At 38.3% G+C, this 23013-nt stretch overlaps 1 protein-coding gene across 5 annotated transcripts in view; it reads left to right on the plus strand.

The window, feature by feature from the left end:
- The window catches only part of LOC127631287 (disabled homolog 2-interacting protein-like), a 129936-nt gene that overhangs the window by 62849 nt on the left and 44074 nt on the right, over positions 1-23013 (plus strand). For 2 of the 5 annotated variants that reach the window (XM_052109361.1, XM_052109362.1), the window contains exon 1: positions 8982-9406. The exons of 2 other annotated variants lie outside the window; for them this stretch is intronic. Coding sequence is in view for 1 of the 3 variants with exons in the window: in XM_052109360.1 (XP_051965320.1) it covers positions 17165-17187 (23 nt within the window). In the remaining 2 variants the exon portion in view is untranslated. Of the gene's footprint in view, positions 1-8981; positions 9407-17075; positions 17188-23013 lie in introns of those variants that run through there. One more of the 5 variants, XM_052109360.1, reaches the window with a different exon arrangement.

The following is a 23013-nucleotide window of genomic DNA, read 5'->3' on the forward strand; positions in this document are numbered from 1 at the left end:
AACATACCTCTGAACCTGAGAAAGCATGCCCCGCCCCGTACATACGGGTATAAAGGGAAGAGGGGCAGCGAATGCCAGTCAGAATTTTTCTTCGCAGCCGAACGGTTGTGCAACAGCAAAGCTCATTTTCACTCACCTCTGTTGGCAAGAAGCACTGCTGTTGGATCTACGGCGCATTTCCAGCTGGCGTTTTCTCTCTCTCTCTGCACGCTGTGCAGTCCACGCCCCTGGGCGCTTCGACAGCGCTTTCATTGCCTGAAAAAGTGTTTCTGCTCCTAAAAAAGTTTATTTCCTCTAAAAGAATTTGAGTTCCCTCTCATAAAAGAGCAATACACAGCAGGCGTTGAATGTCCTTTTCAGGACGCGTCTTTTTAAAGATGTTTTTCCGCCTCTGTGTAGTTCCTGGATGCGGTTGATTTCTCTCCACTTCTGATGGTCATAAAAGTTTCATGTTCTCAGTGCAAGAACATAACAATGGTAACATTGCGGTCGGCATTCTCCCTTGAGCCCCCGGAATGGAATGACGACATCGGCGCTGCATCGGGGAGCGTCACACCGGCGTCTGATGCTTATGACTCGTCTGGGCTGCCACCTTCGGGTCTACTCGCCCAGTCTGAGGCTGACACGCAGATGTCCGCTATGCTTTCCTGGGCCGCCGTGAGCGCGAGGCTGGACTTTGGATCTACCGAGGCTCTAGTGGATCTACCACCTGCTGTCGTAGACACGATCAACCAAGCCAGAGCTCCCTCCACCAGGCAACTTTACACCCTAAAGTGGCGCTTGTTCGTGAATTGGTGTTCTTCCCGAGCCGAAGACCCACAGAGGTGTGCAATGCTATTTCTTTATCTTATCACACCCAGGCCGTGCCCGCCCCCTTGCGGGTTCGAGCACACTCTACGAGAAGTGTGGCATCCTCGTGGGCACTGGCCCATGGCTCCTTAGCAGACATCTGCAGAGCAGCGGACTGGGCAATGTCCCGTGTTTGGTCAGGTCCAAGCCGGTAGAACTTTGTAACGCTGCAAAATCGACCGAGTGTTCCGCTTGCACACAGCGCCCTTCACCAAGTTGATCCAGTGCACCTTCTATCCCAGGTTAGCCACTAAGCGTTGCTCCCTGGATGTTCTCCTCCCTAGCCTTCTGGTCTGCGAATTCTGCAGAGAAATTTGCGTCCAGACCCACTACGAGTCACAGGTGCTCTGTACTGGGGTCACGCTCCACAGGCTTAGTTCCCTTTTCAGGCAAACTCCCTGTGATGTATTTCCCGTGGTACGGTCCCCCTGTCGGCGGACCCATGTTTTCCTTCTGCAGCCCCACTGCCCCGGTCCCTGAGTCCTCCCTCATTAGGCTGGACCTACCACAGCGTCATTTCCCACGTACGGCTTCACAACCCTCGTGGTGTATTTGCCACATGTTACCTCCCCGTAGACTGGGTAGGATGTGGCCTCCGCAGGGTATTTTCCCCCTGAAAGAATAGGACCTGGAAAGACCACCTTCCCCGACGCATTTCATAGTGTTAAGATTTAAGGACGCTTCATGTCCTACGTGTGAGACATAATGTGAGAGAAGGCTGCGGCTACCGGGCTTGCTCCCATGCACCTGTAACCCCGCCACCCCCCCATCCCCCCTCAGGGGTGCGGGGAACCTAAGGTCTGTATGTCACATCTCTTTGGGGGTATTGGAGAGGGCTACGTGCAGCCGACACCGTTTCCTCTAGCACGCAGTAGCCTGCTTGGACCTGTCTCGACAGTTCACGAAACACGGTCAGTACATGCCGTTTTTATATGGGACCCCTTGTGTCACTTCATTCGGTACAACGTCGAGTGAGTGACATAAGGGGAATGTCATGGTTACTGTTGTAACCTCCATTCCCCGAGAGAGGGAACGAGACATTGTATCCCTACTGCCACAGCACTAGACCTACCACTGTAAACGGCCGTACCTTATTTTCGGCTCCTCAGTGCAAAATCCTGACTGGCACTTGCTGCCCTGCTTCAATTTATACCCGTATGTCCGGGGCATGCAAATTCTGTCTGCCAACTTGACATTGGCCTTTTCTCAGGTTCAGAGGTACGTTTGGCATCCCAGGAAGACCCCTTGTGTCACTTCATTCGACACAACGTCTCGTTCCCTCCCTCGGGGAACGGAGGTTACAACAGTAACCATGATGTTTCTTAGGTCAGTTGGAGCACTCATGGCAGATTTGATTTAGTTTTGCACTGAACAAAACTAAAATGTTTGGGGTTTTTGAAAGCAGGCTAGCACTTCTTCTGAGTTTTAGCTGACAACCTCAATGGACGCAAAGTGTCTAACTGTGTATGGCGGATTCGCTCCAGTTCAGTGATCAATAACAAATCAAATCATCAGATTAACCTTTGCTACAACAATACGCTGATCTGATCTCTTAGCCAGCAGCTTCGTTGGGCCACTGTAGCTGTATTTATATGACCTACAGCAGTTTAGTTTTAGTCCCTTTAAAATGCCACACACACTGATGCCATTCTTTCTCAGGGCTTAGAGGATTTTTCAAGACAATTTTGGAATCATAAAATATTTATTTCAGCATAGGGACAAATCATCAGTCTTTAGTTGCTTAAAAGTGCCTTGCTTACCGATGGCAGATTAATTGTCATTGTGATGAATCTTAGCCTCTGACGAAGTGTCAGGAATTTTCGGTCGCACAATTGCAGTGTGACAGCCTCCATAATGGGCATCTAATGAAGAACCAATAGGAATAAAACAATATGTGTTAGAGCGAGTTAGACAGGGGCCGAAAAAGTAAAAGAGATGTTTAGTGACATTTTTTTATTCTAGCTTGTCTAAATGATACGCAACATAAATATCTTGTTAATATGCATTCCCTTCACGTTATGATCATACTGTGAAAATGACTCTGAAGAGTCAAATGTTCACTCTGAAGAACGAGCACTCTATGGCTGCATCCGAAACCAGGTAAATGCTGCCTCCGGAGGCTGTATACGGAGGTAGGAAGGGACCAAGGCACGTCCGAATCCAATGTTTATGTCACATCCTGTCTACTGAGATACCTTCATCTGATCAATTTTTGAACTCAGCATATATGTATCCTTCGCTGCCTTTGAAATCCCACAATCCTGTGCACGCGGATCCACAGCAGTTGAGCTGAAGAAAGAGAAAGGAGAATTCAATAAGCCATTCTTCTTTTCTCATTTTACACTTGTTTTAATGAATGTTAATAATTGCTATCTCAGTGTGTATTTTAAGGGGAGAGTCACGTTATGAGCAGATGCTTCAAACTGATGCACCCTGCATGACCCTTCATGACCAGAAAACACTTTGTTTCAACCATGACTAAATGAAGCCTATGACAATGTCATCCAACATTTCTCTGATTAACATTATTGTCCTAGCGGGTTGTTAGCAGAGCTTCTGGAAAACTAGGTCAATTTGATGTGTCATAATTCCAGCCTGTAAGGCAACAAATTGTAATAAGGCAACAAATTGTAATAAGGGAATAGGGGGGCGGATTTATGGTTCTGTGTGTTCAGTGGTCTGTAGTTGTTGCTAATGGAGCCAGAAGAGAGAGGAGAAGAATGTTAACATCGCTGAGAGGAATATGAAAGGTTACAGAGAGAGCTAACAGCGTGGATACTTTCTGCATTCTGCTGCTTGCCTAAATTTGTTAAACTTTCTAGTGTGTTCTTTAAACATCATTAGCCATTTTTGATTCACAGAATATACATTCATACGTTAGAGATGTCGTGATTTCCTTACAGTTAATAATGGCGACATTCGTATTTGGGATTGACAACCGTATTTTTGGTTGTGACTCAAATTTTCCTGTTATGTACAACAGCAGACAAAAGCAGATTGAATAATGCTTGTATAAACAGGTAACTGAAGTCAATACCCTTCTCAAACTCGTGATAGTCTTGAATAATGTCTGTAACAATAGCTGCAGATAACGATAGTAAATATAAAAAATATAAAAATGTTGTAATGCATCTTTAAGGGTATCATTTTTAAATATGCATCCCAAAACTCACCATTTCCATCCAGTTAGTTTTTTCTTTCTTTCTACTTATCCCAAAAACTTTTATTACCAAACTGTGTATTAACATAATTGAATTTAGCTCTCCAAACTGTACTGACAACCATATTATGCAGTTATAGTATGTAAATGTAACCAATAAAAGCTAGCAGAACAGTTACATGACAGATATGAGAGGCAGCTAGTCACATTTGCATTATTGTATGATTATTTTGTCTGTTGACAACCTAGTAGGCAAGTGGGAAAGTCTTGCCTTGTTATTACAATCTTCATTCTGCTTAAATGCTCCAGGGAGCATATGTTTGAGGAATCCATTCTAGGAATACAAATTAATATTAAAATACTACCAAAACTCCATACGACAGGTGTGGGACCATTAGGTGAGGCTGCAAGATGACAAGTAATTGCTCTTAGCTTACACACACACACACACACACACACACACACACACACACACACACAAAGTTGAGAGAATGATACTGGAAAATGAATCATAGGGTTGCCGTTGGGGAAATCCATGCGTAGTGAAGAATGGCGAGAGCATATGTCATTAATTTGTCTGCTGAGTGACTTGCATACATTCGATGCATTATGTTAAAGACTGACTTTGTGGGAAAGGTAATAAGAAATTCCTCTCTCCCATCTTGCAGTTCCTGTGTTATAGTCAGTGTTGTGGAAGCTATTTTGAAATCGTAGCTTGCCAAGCTAAAAGCTACACAAAATTTAAAGTAGATAAAAATACAGTCAATGTACTCTGAAAAAGTAGTTAGCTACACTACATGGTACTAACAAAAAGACACAAATTACTGTACATTGAAACTATTTGTGGCAGGGCGGAGGGCGGGCCGGATCGTGATTCTACACCCGTTCTTTGTGTGTGTTTGTCTTTTGTTTAAGTTTAGCATTAAAATATTATTTACATTGCCAAGCCGGTTCTCGCCTCCTCCTTTCCATTGAACTGCTTTACACTATTAAAGGCATTTTCAGATAGTATAATATCTTATATAAAATAGTTAGTTCCAGTCCTTGAATCTGATTGGACGAGACGTGTTTGTATCACTCCACTTGTGTTCATGCCATTCTCAACTAAAGTGTAAGAGCAGTGCAGATATGCAAACCGCTAGATGTGTCTCTTAACATTTATTTTTGTGACATTGAAGATTTTAGACAGCAAGTGGCAGCAAAAGACCATTTTAGTGTGTAAATGTGTCAGCTGAGATGACATGCCTCGCCAGTCAGTCAGTCAGTCAGTCAGTCAGTATTTTCATTCATCTGCATTCAGTGATTTCTTGGATTAATGCTCTATTACTAAAGCTGGGAAATAGCTTTAAACAGCTTTAAACTAACAAATTCAGTATTAAGGCTCATCACAGCTGAGAGACATAACAGACTGATTAATAACACAAACTCAAGGTGCTTACCTCTTACCGGACATACTTTTCAAAATGGCGGAGGAGATTGTGGTTTCTATAGTGAATGACTCTTGTCCACCGGTTACCGTGAAATAGGGAGGAATACCCCCGCTTCGACAGCTATTTTTCCACAGAGAAAATAGGATGCATTTGACAAAAATTACATTATCTTCAGAAAGCTGACTAACACACTGCAGCATCTTTGCTTGGGAGTGGCAACAAAGACAGGTGGTCGCACATGCTCCATATCTCTCTCTCTCTCTCTCTCTCTCTCTCTCTCTCTCTCACACACACACACACACACACACACACACACACACACACACACACACACAAACACAAACACATACACATGCATACATCCTTGTTTCTCAAATAACTTGTTAGAAACAGCAAAAGCCATGATACTAGTTCACATGTGATGTTTTTGAGAGGATGGACGTTTGGTTTAAACTAAAAATGGCAGATTCTATTCCGTCCCGTAAGAAAGTAGTTCCATGCACAAATGTGTTTTTTGTGACGGTACTTGGTTTTTCCTCATTTTTAAAAATGTACTTGCTTATAGAACTGTTTATATAAGCAATATCACACTCGCAATCATGCTATATGGCCCTACATCAGCATCATCAGTGCTTATGTTGTTATGGGTTTTTGTCTGACAGGACCATGGCATCATTGTCCCATGTCTGTCTTGTGTTTCATTGTCTGTCTTTGTGTGAGCACACGGTTTCGGTTGATTTCCTTGCCGTGCGCTTTTCTGTCTGTCTGTTTCAAGTCCAGAGTTACTGACGTGAGTGCATCGCGTTGCGCTCACTTTGCGCTACACGCACAGGTCGCAAGCTGTCTTCAGGTCATGTTTTAACTTTATGATGACATGTTTTCTTCCCATAAAAAACGCAGTGTACTGTATATCTTCATTTTATACTAAAGTTTAACCAATTATATATTATGTTATTTTAGAATTCATATTATGTTTTTTCCAGATTAGTTACAATCACTGAATTCAATTACTGTTGTAAGCTCATAACACTAATAGTTTTAAGTGACATTCTTTTCAGCCCTTTTCCTCTAATTATGGCTTAAGCTAAATTGTATTAATAGCAGGTTTAATCACAAAACAACTGAGGGTTGAAAGCAGAGCTTGATTAAATAATCTCATAATTGATTGGTATTACTAGTATTAAAAACATAACATGAATTGCCCAGTGAGTTTTCAAATTCACATAATAACTAAAAATGTGTGCGTTTTTAACAAGATATTTGTTTGTACTCTTTCTGTAGAAAATGTGACTGATGTTTCTCCATGCAACATTCTACAATGCTTTTAGCATGTTTCTCTTTGGTTACTAACGTGTTCTATGTGGTTGCTAGGTGGCTATTTACTAGCTTATGTTAAAAGAACCCACCAACAACAGGCGATATTCTGGTCCCAGTCCCTAGATTTGACTGTGTAGTTGCTAGGGTGCTTTGGGATGTTGCTAAGTTGCCAGTGTGTTCTGGTTCTGGGTGGTTATTTACAGACCCAAGTTAAAAGAGCCCACCCCTGAATGATATTATGGTACCTAGATTTAGCAGTGTGATTGCTAGGGTTTTGTTGGTTTATCGCTACATAGTTGCTAGAGTGTTCTGGGTTGCTAGGTGGTAATTTACTAACCCTTTTACTAAGTTAAAATTACTAAGTCAACAGAGCCTACCCCTAAGTGATATTCTGGTCCATAGATTTGGCTTTGTGGTTGCTAGGGTGTTATAGGTTGTCGCTAAGTCATTGCTAGGATATTCTGGATGGTTACTAGGTTGTTCTGGGGGGTTGCTAGGTGGTTATTTACTGGCCCAATTCAAAAGAGCCCAATTTAATTAATTAGATTTACACGGTGTTGTTGCTAGGGTATTATGGGTTGTCATTAAGTGGTTGCTTGGGTGTTCTGTGTGTTTACTAGGTGGTTCAAAACAGTCAAAACAGCCCACCCCTAAGTGGGTTGTTGCTAGATGGTTGCTAAGGTATTCTTGGGGGTTTTAAGCGTAGTTGCTATGATGTTCTAGGTGTTTGTTAGGTGTTTGCTTCTTGATCCAATTCAAAAGATCCCAACCCCATGTCTATATGATATTATGTGGTCCATAGATTTGGCTATATGGTTGCTAGGGCATTCTGGCTGATCACTAGGTGTCGCTAGCATGTGCTTTGTGGTTGCTAGGTAATTTCTATGATGTTTGTGTTGTTGTGAGGTGGTTGCTTCATTGCCCAATATAAAAGTGTCAACCTCCAAGTCTCTGATATTTTGGTCTCTAGATTTGGCCAGGTGTTGTGTGGACACTAGATGGTTGCTAGGGTGGTCTGGGTGGTTTGATAGGTGGTTGCTTCATAGACAAATTCAAAAGAGCTCATGTCCTACTCAAAGTCTCTAATTGTCAATTTCCTTGATATGACGCAGGTCCCTTCAATGTAAGTCTATGGGATTTATTTAACCCGTTCATGCATGATGCACCAGGCAAAATACGTCTAATCACTTAGAAAAGTAATGACACAACTCTCCTCAACAAACCAGACCATTTGTTGGATCATTTATGTCTATAGCACAAAAAGTGCAGAACGATATTAACACCAAAATGTAGGTATTTGAACCCCAAGCATGAAGATCATTATTGTGGTGCGTTAACAAGCAAAGCTAATATTACAAAAAAGATGATTTTGTTATTATATATATATATATATATTTTTTTTATCACACTCTACTCAGGTCAAGGTTTATTGCGAATACATAGATAGATTGTAGATATTGTCTAGATATTGAGATATTGATAACAGTGGGCCTAGGATATTTTTTTCCCAGTACTGGGAAGAGGCCAGTATTACAAAAGAGCACAGGACAAAGACCACACACACACACACACACACGCTGGTGCGGCTATCCTTATGAGGACTCTCCATACTGATTTTTATACTGTACAAACTATAGATTCTATCCCCTAACCCAACCCCTAAACCTAACCCTCACATAAAACAGACTATGATACAGGATTGCAATTGCTTAAAAAAAATTACATTTTCAAAAAAACTTTGTTTAATATGTTTTTTTAATCGATTTGAATTATGGGGACACTAAAAATGTCCTAATAAACCAAATTTATAGCATAATACCCTTGTAATTACCAGTTTGTAACCTAAGAAAAGTTCCTCAAAACCACCCAAACACACACACACACACGTAGTGTTTCCATGTTTTATGGGGACTTTCCATAGACATAATGGTTTTTATACTGTACAAACTTTATATTCTATCCCCTAAACCTAACCCTACCCCTAAACCTAAACCTCACAGAAAACTTTCTGCATTTTTACATTTTCCAAAAACATAATTTAGTATGATTTATAAGCTGTTTTCCTCATGGGGACCGACAAAATGTCCCCACAAGGTCAAAAAGTTCGGGTTTTACTATCCTTATGGGGACATTTGGTCCCCACAAATTGAGAAATACACGCTCACACACACACACACACACACACACACACACACACACACACACACACACACACACACACACACACACACACACACACACACACAGGGGAACACGGGGAAGGGGGCAGGGCCAGCTCACACTGTGTTCAGTTTGCTTCTATTGCACACAGCAGTAGTCCACCCGAAACGACAATAGAGACAAAGATGTGCTGCCCATGGTCTGTTAAAGGATATCTGGCCCATGAGGAGGGGTATTTCCCTATGAGGGCGTGATAGTTCAAACAAGGAGACCGGAGTGAGAAGTGAGGAGTGAGGAGGAAGCAGGGTTGAGATTGTGTGTGTGTGCCCTGTTCTGTAAACACGCTGCGAACAAGCTGTGTGTGTCCTCTTTTCCCAGCGGCTTGGAGCCGCAGCTCAACAGATACCGCAAAATGGAGCTGTGAGCTCCCCTTCCTCATCCTTGTCTTCATTGCAGCGTGAACGCTCCCGGGATCTTGACGGCATGACCGGTGAGTGTTGCATCCTTGAATCCCCGCCGTTCTGACAGGCACGATGTATGTCCTGATCTTAACAGCCGCTCGGAACGGACTGGAGTGTATTACGGACGCTGCATGTACCGACCGCTGCAGGAACGCGTTGTGTTTTGAATAGCATCTAATTACAGACCACCCGTGCTGAAAGAAAGAGAGAGACAGGAGACGAGTCACAGTGTTCTCCAGCCTTTTCTCAGTGTTATCAGGGTGGTAATCTATGGTAAACAGTGCTAGCAGGACGCACTGTTGTGGTCAGTAGGGATTGTGGCCAGTAACAGAGGTATAGTGTGTATGAAGGGATCTGGGCTTTTAAAGGGGTTGTTCACCCAATAATTTCCATTCTGTCATGATTTACTCACCTCACCCTGATGTATCCAGACCAATAACTCATTTATTGCATCGTTTCCCATTAAAACTGACTGGTGAACTGGAGCCTAACATCTAGTTCTGTGCTCCACAGAAAAAAAAGAAGAGAGCCATACATGTTTGGAATGGCATGAGGGTGAGTAAATGGTGACAGAATTTTCATTTTTGTGTGAACTATCCCTTTAACTCTCCACAGCTACACTGGTCTGTCCTTTGTGTACTAAAAGATGAAGGAAAAGGAATACTAGGTGGAGAATACTCAACTGTGGCTTTTGGTCAGGTGTCTTTTGGCTTTTTTAAATGCATTTGGTGATGTTATTTGTTTAAAAGCACAGTCAGGTTGTGTATTGGTGTAATGAGATCCATTAGTTCACTCTGTTACTGGGTGGTGAACATGCAATGCACATCCCTGCGTTCTCTACTTTGCATGGGGTGGATCTGATAATCTATTTCTGTAGAGATGCAATGGCTTTGCTGTTGTAGAGATGAATTTCTGACACTAAATTCCTTTTCCGTGTCTGCCATGTATGTCTGATTGGATCCATCTGTAGGTGTGTCTGCAAGAGACTGTGTGTTATTAGACTGTTTGCTTGAGAAGCTCATTTGTGATGACGTGAGAATCAGTGCTTGTGTTTGTTCAGAATTAATTATAAATAATAAATATTTCACTCTACATGTTTGCATATTTGATTAATATAAGTATTTGTTTTTCTGTAAACAAAACAGAATTATTCCTCTTTTGTTGTCATACTACATGCTGCTGAACAAATTACAACATATAAATCTTTATCTTATGAGACATGTATAAAACAGTCTAATTTATATTGTGAATATAAGAAATCAACAATAACTGTTGACAAGAATCAGGCTTTGAATTTTAATCTACCAACCAAGACTCACATGACTTAACAATGTGACTTGTGTATGCGTTCACTAACTAACCAATTTACAGATTCTTAAACACACACACACACACACACACACACACACACACACACACACACACACACACACACACACACACACATGTTGTGTTTCCATGTTTTATGGGGACTTTCCATAGACATAATGGTTTTTATACTGTACAAACTTTATATTCTATCCCCTAAACCTAACCCTACCCCTAAACCTAACCCTCACAGAAAACATTCTGCATTTTTACATTTTCAAAAAACATAATTTAGTATGATTTATAAGCTGTTTTCCTCATGGGGACCGACAAAATGTCCCCACAAGGTCAAAAATTTTGGGTTTTACTATCCTTATGGGGACATTTGGTCCCCACAAAGTGATAAATACACGCACACACACACACACACACACACACACACACACACACACACACACACACACACACACACACACACACACACATATATATGTATCATTTATAAATATAAGTTATCCCAGGCGGGTCCCATGTCTCTTGTATAATTTTTTTTCCCCCTCACATAATACAATTATTTCAACTGAAATCAAGATTAATTTAGCAAGTAGTCATGTAATAAGCGAGATAATGTACAGTCAGCTGGTCATTGTTTTGTGGCTGACTGATAACATTAACATATGTAACATACTGTATATTGTTAATAGATAGCTGAAAGCTTAATTGATGATTTTAAAAGCAACATTTTGCTGTACAATCAAATTATTTAGTTTGACACCTGGCTAGATAAACATGTTGTTTGTTCACAGTGCCTTGATTTTTTTCAGGCAGGTGCAATGTGATTGAAAAAAAAAAAAAAAACTAGTATGATGTTTTCATGTTCTACTGAACTTATGTTCTTTTGGATATTTGTCAATAGTACATTTAGACCTTATGTCATAAGGTCTTATTGTGTGCCTCTTTCTGTGTGTCTGACTCGTTCTGTCCAAGCCATTCTAAGATATTATAACAAGTTGTATGAATAATTTTTTTAGGGCTCACAAAACTTTTTCAACAACCTTGTCACATAGCAGATTAAGACTCGCCAAGGTTAGTGTAGAAATATCGTTCCATTTTAATTGCCTCCCTCCAGACAACACTTGTAGAGCTTCAGTGATTTCTGACAGTTCCCCCACTATAATTTTTGTTTTTTTTGTTGGCTGTGGGTTGGTAAAATTGTACAATAGTTGGTTAATATATTTTAAATGGTGACAGCAGGGTCTATAAAGTACTTAATTTAAAACTATTCTGAACACATATTTCTTGTATAATTATTTCACATGCAGTTTCTATAACCTCATATTAAATAAGACACCTCACATTAAATAAGATGCAATTTTTCTCAAATTAATTTGTCACATGCTTTGTCACAGCAGTACAGTATGTTGCAACGCATCTAAATAAATCACTCCTTTTATAATGCAACCTTGTGTTTCTAAATAGTTCACATTTCTAAACTTAAACAACAAATTAAATATTTTTTCCATGTTTTTTTGATAACTACCAACAAATGGATGCTGAAGTATTGGCTACACTGTAAAAAAAAATCCTGTAAAAAAACAGTAAACTACTGGCAGCTGTGGTTGCCAGCATTATACTGTAAAAATACGGTTTGTTACCGTTCTTGCAAGTTACTGTTTTTGAATGCTACAATATACAACTGCAATTTAATTGTCACCATTGTTGCGTTTTGTATGCCGAGAGTCGATAACTGTGTGTGTCTTGTTAACAACTTCTGTTATTCTGTAAGTTCATCAAAAACATAAAACATTCAATTTGCTGATATTATTTTGCTGAAATATCCTTTACTGTTTTTGCTTTTATATTTTTATGTGTAATGCATAACTATTGACACGTTTAGTGCCGTTTATGAGGGAGGATCAGACAAAACCTTATTCACTAGCCCAGTGCATCATCTCGTGTTTTATTTAAACACAAATTGACTGGCCGGAAGAACATCATTTAATAATAAAGAAGGTCCAGTGTGCCAGCTCAAGAGAACACTAATCGCCATAATGCTGACTTAAAAAAAAAAAACACAACTATTGATAACAAAACAACAACACTAATTAAACTAAGACTTCTATTAAATCTGAATAAAAACTTTTGTACATGTTTTTTTATTTGTTTTTAATTTTTGTAGCCCCAATGCATTTCCAAAGCATGCATACTTATTCAAGCGCAAAGGCTTATGGGTATGTCACCATTATAACCCACAATGCAGTGCTATGCTGTTATTTTGTGTGCAGGTTGTTGTTGTTTTTTTGTTTTTATCATAAAAAATACACTTTTCAATCTTGGCAAAACTGTACATTTAATATGTACATTGCTTCAAAGGTTGATTTTTTTTATTTGACTTCTCATTAGACAGACAAGTGAAGGCTGATGTGAGATGATAAAGAACAGAGGAGTAGGTCAGAAGCATCATGATATATATATATATATATATATATATATATATATATATATATATATATATATAATTTGTTTCAAAATGTCACTAAAGCTTGAGATGATATCACGATTTTAAATGTTTATTTTCCCCTAATGCCTTGCATAGAACAGCTATTTACTGTAAAACTAGTCACTTCACAGTGAGTCTCCTCTTGATCTCCCAGAATGCAATTTTTTTACAGCAAACTACTGTACTTAAGAATCACAGTAGATTGCTGTAGGAATTTGGCTGTAAATTTACAGTATTTTTTTAAAGTGTAGAACAGAAAAAAGAAATAAACAAAATGACATAATTGTGACTGGTTTAATGCTCAGAAATGGTTGATATAACTGCTTTAAAGATCCCAAGTCACATGTTAGTCAAGGCATGGGTTACGTCAACAGCTCGTGATCTTGTATAATGTGATTACTGGTCAGAGCGGTATACAAGCATTCATTTACATTATTACATTAACATTATTACATGTGAGTTGCATTTTTCATGGGAGGAAAGAACCTTATCTCATCACAATGCAAACTTCAAGACCAACAATACCTCTTTGTTTATCTCCAAAAAATAAAATCTTACAAAAAATAAAATAAATACAAATCACCCTGTATAAGCTTCTTGGAAAAGAGGCTTGTAGATTTTAAGGTACTGCCATCAATATTAGTGAGATTACAAATTCTCTGTGAACTCAAATAACACAGCTGTTGAAATGCAGTAATAAGCTTTATACCAGGGTCTGATGGGATGCTGAATAATAACATTGTTCCTCGAGCTTCCAAATGTTTTTCTGATTAGAATGAGAGGTTTAGTGACATATTTTAAATGAGCCAATAGTGTATCTTGGCAGATAGCTGACAGATCTAGCTCACAATAAGGCTTTTTTTTACTTTAAAGACTTCATGAAATAGCTTGATAAGCTTTTTTTGTACTTTTTTGACATATTTCCTATTAAAACATGAAGTTTGAGTGGGCCAATAGGCTTTAGTTACCTTACATCACAGCTGTGAACCATGAGTTGCTACTCTCTTGTAAGCTACATATTGTATATTTAGGGGGAATAACTTTTTCATTTTGATTCTAGAGAGAATTTGATTGGAAAAAATATGTGTAGTGTAACATAAGTCATCAATATTTTTGAGTTGTTTTCTCATAAGAGAACGACTGTATATTTAAGTTAATTTTTCAGATTTTTTGAATACATAGGAATACAGAAATACATATAAATGGTTTCAAAACTACATTGCATATTCTACATAACCTGACCATTACATTTTTTTTGCTGTTGTTTTTCCTATTAATCTTCATTTGAACGATCCCAATATCGATTCTTAAATCCCAAGATCGATCTATCACTCAATGCGCAACCCTATACTACAATGAGAGGTGATTACTCGCATTTGCAACAAAATTTCATGCTATGCCACTAAAGTGAATATATTTGGCAACTTACTGGTAAATGTTTACATTTCACTCACCATTAATTGTGTAGTATAGTGGTGAAGTGTTCATCAGCGAGATCCTTTCACAGTGTGTTGAGAGTAAAAATTGTTATGTGTAATGTGTATCCAAGACAAGATCCATGTAACCCATTTGTCATTGAATACGATATCTTTTAATACTCTTTCTGTTCTGTTTCAGTCAGTTGTTGATCAAAAACAAAAAAAAAAAAACTTTTGAATTCTTAACAGGCACTCATTTAAAGGCGCTTTTAACAGAATGCCTTTTTTTGTTAAAGAGACAATACCAGTTTAGCATGTGTTCAATCAATGAAAATAACTGTAAATAGTACAAATTATGAAATCTAACAATAAATATGTAAAAAAAAAAAATTCTATATTAAATAGAATATCTTATTTATTGATCGAAAACCTTTTTATTAATTTTTAAAAAGCCAAAATGTGACCAAATTAGTGGTCTAATTAGTAAAATTATTATTTTCAAATGTACCTAGTTAAAAGGTCCCCTGTATAATTAACAGCATTTGCTGAGAGATAATTAATTTTACATATAAGCAAAAGGGACATTATAACTGAAATATACCCATATGAATTGATATTGAATTGAAATCGAACCAAGACCTTGGGAATCGGAATTTAACTGAATTGGGAAATCTATATCAATACCCAGCCATACAAAACTCATCATCATTAAAGGATTAGTTCACCCAAAAATGAAAATGTTTTCAGTCTCATCATTTACTCACCCACATGCCATTCCAGATATGTATGACTTTCTTTCTTCTGCAGAACACAAACAAAGATTTTAAAAGAATCTCTCAGCTCTGTAGGCCCATACAATGCAAGTGAATGGTGCTCCAAAAAGCACATAAAGGCAGCATAAAGGTAATCCTGAAGACATGGTCATATCCATGTCTTCAGAAGGAATATGATAGGTGAGGCTGAAAAACACAGTTTTTATTTTATTTACTATAAATCACCTTTGACCAGCCCTGACCATTAGGAGGCGATATGCTTGAAGAATGCAATTTGCTGAAAAACAAAAGAAGAATATGGAAGTGAAAGTGTAAGTGGAGATTTATAGTAATAATGGGCTTAAATATTGATCTGTTCCTCACACAGTCAGACACCACAACATTGCCTTGACCGATGGTGTAAGTTTAGGGTGGGACTATCTGTTTGTACAACCAATGGAAGTCATGGGGAGTTTTCTGGAATATGTTTTAATTTGTTGGTTTTTTTCCAGATTTGTTTAGTAACACTAGTGGGAAATTACACACTTGTGTATCTTATGAATTGGTTTTGCCCCTATGTAATAACGTGTAATGACAGCAATGTAGTTGTTCATCCCAGCTGCTCTGCACATCAATTTATGATTTTCTATTAAAATGTGCCATATGCCAAGTTCATTGCTTGCCTCCCTCTACCATTGCCATTCTCTTAAAAATCTTGCTTGTATGGCTAGTTTCCTTGGCAGTCATTTCCTATTTAGAGCAGAGATCTCGAGGGAGGAGGGCTGCTTCCTGTCGGGGAGTGTGGGAACTGTTGGAGGCGGAGAAAACCATACGCAGTCAGCCACAGATATAGGACACAAACTAAGACCAGACTGCAGGCAGTACTCCAATACATGAATTTAATTACAGCATGTGAGGTCTGCGGAGTCCACAGTATGCTGCTGTCTATACTTACTCTCTTATTATCAGCTCATGAATACATACTTTAAATGAACTAGCAGTAATGTTGAAGGGAATTTATAAATCACTGTAATATTTTAGTGAATGCTAATTTATTGCGCGTCATCATTGTTTACTTGAAAGTTTTTTAGAGTTATGATACAGACTAGCAATTGCTTATTTCTTATCTCCTCTAGCTGAAGTGTCATTTATATTTATATGTTAAAATACTTTCTCCCATCGCAGCATAATATACAGAGACAACTATAATTTCTGTAGCACTATTAAAACATTGCTATGTTTGTTTGAGCAGCCCGACACAGCAAAAATGACCGTGCTGTTGTCCGACCTATAGCAGCTGGGGGAGTGGTCTGGAAACTATTTTGAAAACAGTCATTATTTTTGAAGTTTCAATTTGTGGTGTTAGTGACGGAGCAATGACTTAAGCGTAATTATGTAATTAACAAGAACATTATAATTTCTGTACTGGCTTGGCACAATCATATCAAAAATATTCTTCATGCAATGTTCTCTGATACTAATTAAAGGTTAAAGCCATGCAAACCCAACCAGAGCTGAAACCTGAGACAGCAGTGGTACGTAAATCCCTCCTCTGAAAGCGAGCACAGCATTTTTAAATAGAAATCCTTGAAAATGGATTTGGGTGTGTTCAAGATGCAGCAAATTGTTCCCTAGGGTGCTTGGAGACAGGGGCACTCCCTTGCCCTAAATGTTTTCAGCAGTACGCTTGTACAGTAAAACAATTTCCAAGCCTGGCCGTCACATATCTCGCAGGAAAATCAAGGATAATCACTGCACTGGCTTACAGAATTTGCAGCCTCTGGACTTGTTTTGTTGTGCAGTGGGATCATGCTGAATCAGAATAGTAAAAAGTAAGTCTGGAAAATGTTTCTTCCGGTTTTTCAGATCTTGATAACTGTGGTTCCAGTGAAACGTGCAAACCTCTTTATTGGCACAGAGTTAGCTGGGATTAATAGATTAGCTGGAAAGTATATGGCTGTTTTCCAATAACCTGCATAAGATTTTGTTGTTTCTGTGTTCCATGCCTAATTCTTTAGCATATTTTCAAATAGCCATCAGGAATGGAGCTTTGTTCGTCTGACTGTGGTATCAATTATTTAGGTTTGTTTTTATGTATATATATATATATATATATATATATGTCATACTTTACTAAGAAATTAAAACTTCACCAATGAGAAAACAGGCATGTGAATAACAGTGGGCTGTAAGATTACATTTTAAGACTACATTAAAATCTGGGAAAATCTGAAAATTAAAAAGAAAAATAATCCACATTAACACATAAGGCATATTAACACATCACTGCAAAACTGCATATCACTGAACAGTTCCACACATACAGTATACCTATGTCCCCATTTTCCTCAAATAAGTGCTCAGGATTGTTTGGCACTTAAAATTGAGCTATTTCCCCTGAGTCATCAGCAGCCCGCTCTGATCTGATGAGCCCAAGTTTGCCTCTGTAAAACGACTTTGTATCCGTGCAGCTTTCTGCCAGACCTTTGCATTATTTATTGGTGTGAATACATTAACCCTGCTTTTTTCTCTACTCATTGGTGTATTTCAGTTTTTATTGTTTCAGTAAGAAGATGTGGATACAAATTGCACCTTTTTAGTGTGATGATACATTATGCTGTGGTGCTCATGCAGGTGATCCAAGTTTGTATCCGACTTGCAGCATTTCACAATCCCTTTCCTTCATTTATGCTGCTCATTTCCTGTCATCTAGTTCCCAAATAAAATGGTGAAAAGGCCAAACATTTAACATAAAATGTAAAATCATTATTTAATTATTATACTCAATTAAAAAAATATTATAAAATTCTGTAGAAATGTCTTGTATTTAACTGGATAAATGCCACCAATTATGGTCTACAGCCCTGGGGTGTTATCAGTCATTCTCCAAATGGTGAGTTAAAATACTTTTGGACACTTAACATTTCCTGCAGTGTGACTTAATTATTTAAATAGCATTTTGCTAATTATTTTATAATTATTATGGGAGACTACGTGCAGTATTTCTGCATTTAATATTTATTTGTCATGCTGCAGGACAATTTTAAATTAAATAGTGAAGTCACAGCGATTTAAATATACACTCATATACATTTTAATATAAATCTTGATGATGATGATGATGATGATGATGATGATGATGATAAAGTGCATGTACACTTATATGTCAGCTACCCAATTTTTATATAAAATGTCCTTGTCATTTTTGGCAATGTTTGAGGTGAACATATGTTTCACCTGGGGTCATTTGTGGATTCACTGGAGGGATGCTATATGAGTTTTAATTTTAATATCAGCAGTGTGCCATTTGTCAATCTTTCAAACACACCAATGAGCACTGGATTGACTTTATCTATTATATGTCAGAAAAAAATGTATGGTACGCAGGGCATCAGGAGGGTAATATGGTCGACTTCCTGCTAAATTTGGCTGAGAGCTGTTTTATTGTCCTTGACAGATGCTGTGTAAGATCTGCTGAGGCTTTTGGGCAGAACAAGTAAAGCACACATACCTTTTGTGTTTTCTGTTGACCTAATAGGTACTCCCCATTCTGACTGTTACTCTAGCTGAATTTTGAATGTCAAGGAGCGAGATAGCTAAATAGGCCTGGGACCAGATTCACGAAATGTTCTTAAGAAGAATATCTTTTTCTCCAATTTTACCCAAATTTGGAATATCCAATACGCTCGAAGTCCTTGTGGTGGCGTAGTGACTCAATCTGTGTATCGGAGGACAAATCTCAGTTGCCTCCGTGTCTGAGTCAGTCAATTCGCGCATCTTATCACTTGGCTTGTTGAACGCGTTACTGTGCATTTGGAGGCTTCACGCTATTCTTCGCCACATCCATGCACAACTCACCACGCACCCCATTGAGAGCGAGTACCACATTATAGCAACCACAAAGAGGTTACCCCATGTGACTCTACTCTTTCTAGCAACCAGGCCAATTTGGTTGCTTAGGAGACCTGGCTGGATTCACTCAGCACGCCCTGGATTCGAACTCGCGACTCCAGGGGTGGTAGTTAGCGTCGATACTCGCTGAGCTACCCAGACCCCCCTTAACTACCATTTCTAACTTAAGAAAAGAGTTACGAATATTTTGTATTAACTTAAAAAACTTAAGAAGCATTCAAATTCTCAGAAAACGTTTTTCTTAAAAATCGTCATAAATAACATCTTAAAGTTTGGATAACTGCACAGTGAACTTAAATCCTAAATGTAATTTTTTGTATTGAGTCAGAAGTCATAATGGGCTGTTTACATAGAAATGTGAAAAGCTTTGTGTTTTATGTTATTTTATTTTTAGCTTGTAAACCATGTAAATGTTATTACCAAATTCAAACAATAAATGTTGTTTTGAAGCTTCTTAATGTGGTGATCAATCATGCTAATTCAAACGGATGTGCTAAATATAGTGCTCTCTCTCCATGGTCTTTAGGGTTCATAAAAACAATAATTATAATATTAGTAAGCTGAGACTTTCTTTTTCACCCCCATCCACATCCCTAACAGAGTTGGCAACAGTGGAGACAGCCTCCACCACCCTTTCCCATTTACCTGCCTCTTACTTTCCAACCTGATATAATTATCATGCTTCCCAAGGAGAACGTTTTCCTTGAAGTAATTCCCTCAACAAGAATCTCTTGTCTACTGAAGTATTTGTATCTTTTCTTCCCTGTCAAATTAAAAGTTAACTAAATGGTGTCGTCAAACTAACACATCTCATGCACTTTACATCAAATGAAAAAAATAAATACAAATAAAATAAATAAGGTTAATCGAAACATATATTGTTAAGATTTACTAGTGTTGAAGTATTAAATTTGTCGTAAGCTATTAGACAAGGCTATTCTATGAGCAGTCGATATGATCAGACAATTTTACGGAGCCCCTTAATTGACCTTTGCGGGAAAAAAGACCAGCGATTTATGCGTGAGCACGAGGAACTTTCACGTGCGCGAGTCTATGGGTGCGCATGAATTGATAGAGATTTTCTGCATTTTAAACTTGGCCAAAAAGGATAATACACTTGTATTGTATGGTGCCTGTTTATGAGTACTTCTGGATATCCTTGTATGTGGCCATTTATAGCCTATGGATTCATGGTAAGGTACAAAAATCACTTAAATGCAGCATACAAGTAATCCATACAACTCCAGCGGTTTAATCTATGTCTTCAGAAGAGATATGATAGGCATGGGTGTGAAACAGATCAATATTTAAGTTCTTTTTTACTATAAATTCTCCTGCCTGCCCAGTAGGGGGCGATATGCTTATGTAAATCACCAAAAACAGAAGAAGAACTCTAAAGAGAGAAGAGCGCTTATGAAAGAGTAGATTTATAGTATAAAATGACTTAATTATTGATCTGTTTCTCACCACTTCTCATTTACTTGCATTGAATGGGCCAACAGAGCTGAGATATTCTTCTAAACATCTTCATTCATGTTCAGCAGAAGAAAGTCATACACATCTGGAATGGCATGAGGGTGAGGAAATGATCAAATATCCCTTTAACATTCACTTATTTTTACAACACATACTATGTCAAAGTGAAAATCTTAGTGAATGCCGTATATGGTATAATGACATGGAGAGTTTAAATAATTTTCAAGTAATTGCATATATTGCATATTTTTGCTGTGATCTATTGTTATCATCTTCACCTCCAAACCCCCTTTTGGGTGTGGGCTAACTTGTACATGACACCCCGGGCTGAATATGAATCCCACTCCGGCCCTGATTACAGGTGACCCCCCCTCAAAGTCACTTAAGGGGCTCCATACAATTTCAAAACCCATAATTTGACTTGTCATTCTGCCATTTTAGGTTATGTGACTATTTCAATTTATTGTCTATTATCTCAATGTCTTGTACAGAGAAATTAAATTTGGTTGCATTTTCTCTTGTCTTTAAGTTAAACGGTACTGTAATTTGCAGTGTATGTTTGTGGTTGTTATAACTTCAGTGATGCAGAGCACAAATTAGTTGCAGTAACAGATAAAGCCTTCCACCTCTCAGGATTTAAAAAGCCTGTTCCCAAGAGCACAGAGGCAGGCATCTTTAATTCATGGATCGAGATGAACAAGTCAGTGTAAATCTCCTTACCTATGTCTCACAGCAGGGTGCTTAATTTCCATGTTTTTAACCATTTTTGCACATTACCAGTCTAGAATATGTGTCTGATAAGCACAGATGAAATTATTATTGCTAAGAGGTTGCGGAAGAATTTAATGAAAAATTTGAGATTATTTTAAACCTCAGACGTTCAATCTAAGACATTAGTATCTTGGTAAATCTAAGCACAATTTGAGGCATTGTAGAGATCTCTTCTAAAAGTCAAATCACAGTGTGGCAGGACGAGGGCGGGGCCGGGTCGTGATTCTTCACACCCGGCCCCTAATCAGGCAAATCAAGCCTCAGAGAGGGATAAAGGTGGACTGCAGTGCGAGAGAGAGAGAGAGAGAGAGAGAGAGAGAGAGATTTACGGACAGCTGTCCGGCTGTCCGTGTTTGTCTTTTTGTTTCAGTTTTGTATTACATATTATTTATATTGTCAAGCCGGTTCTCACCTCCTCCTTTCCATTAATCCCTTACTCTCAGATATGTGAGATTGCCACAAAAAAAAAAAAACAAGAAAAGAGACACCCCTTTACATTTTGTTTTGTGTGTTTAACATAATAATTTTTAATCATATCAAATCATAACTTTATAATTTTTGTGACGCTGATTGTAATCTCAACATGCCCTTTCATGCTAGCAGTCCTGTCAGAGAGTCTTGATTGTCGACTGCCTCGGTGGCTTACTTTATTTTCCACTTGCTGTATGAGATGCACCTCACTTCCAATGAAGTGACACTGCTTTTGTTGGTTCATCACAACTTCTTAAATGCCTTGTGGCCCCAGCATATTTCCCAGGCCACAGTCTCTCTAATTTTCAACAACTGATATGATGAAATATCATTAGTAATGATGGTATCTGAAAGCTTTGGTTTTTGTGCTGCAAAGAATTCACTTTCTTAATCAGTATTTTTGTCTTGTTCTCCAGAAAAACATATCTTCACATTGCAAAATTAAGATATGTTTACTTTTGAAAAAATATTGCTTACTGGAACATTTCAACCAAAAATTTAAATTATCTCATAATTTACTCACCTTCATGCCATCCCAGATGTGTATGACTTTCTTCTGCAGAACACAAACAAAGATTTTTAGAAGAATATCTCTGCTCTGTAGGTCCTTACAATGCAAGTGAATGGTGATCAGACCTTTTGTAGCTCCAAAAATCACATAAAAGCAACATAAAAATCCATAAGACTCCTGTGATTTAATCAATATATTCAGAAGCAATATGATAGGTGTGGGTGAGAAACAGATAAATATTTATGTCAGTTTTTACCCCAAATATCCATTTTCACTTTTACATCAGAAAGTCACGTGTGGTGCCTGTTTAACTTTCTGTGAAGATTTAGAGTGAAAAAGGACTTACATGTTGTTATTTTTCTCACCCACACATATTATATTGCTTCTGAACATATGGATTTAAACACTCAAGTCTTATGGATTACTTTTATGTTTACATTTATTTGATTTTTGGAGCTACACATGTCTTATCACCATTTACTTGCAGTGTATTGACCTACAGAGCTGAGATATTCTT

This window comes from Xyrauchen texanus, chromosome 37 (assembly GCF_025860055.1).
Source record: "Xyrauchen texanus isolate HMW12.3.18 chromosome 37, RBS_HiC_50CHRs, whole genome shotgun sequence".
NCBI classification, from domain to species: domain Eukaryota; kingdom Metazoa; phylum Chordata; class Actinopteri; order Cypriniformes; family Catostomidae; genus Xyrauchen; species Xyrauchen texanus.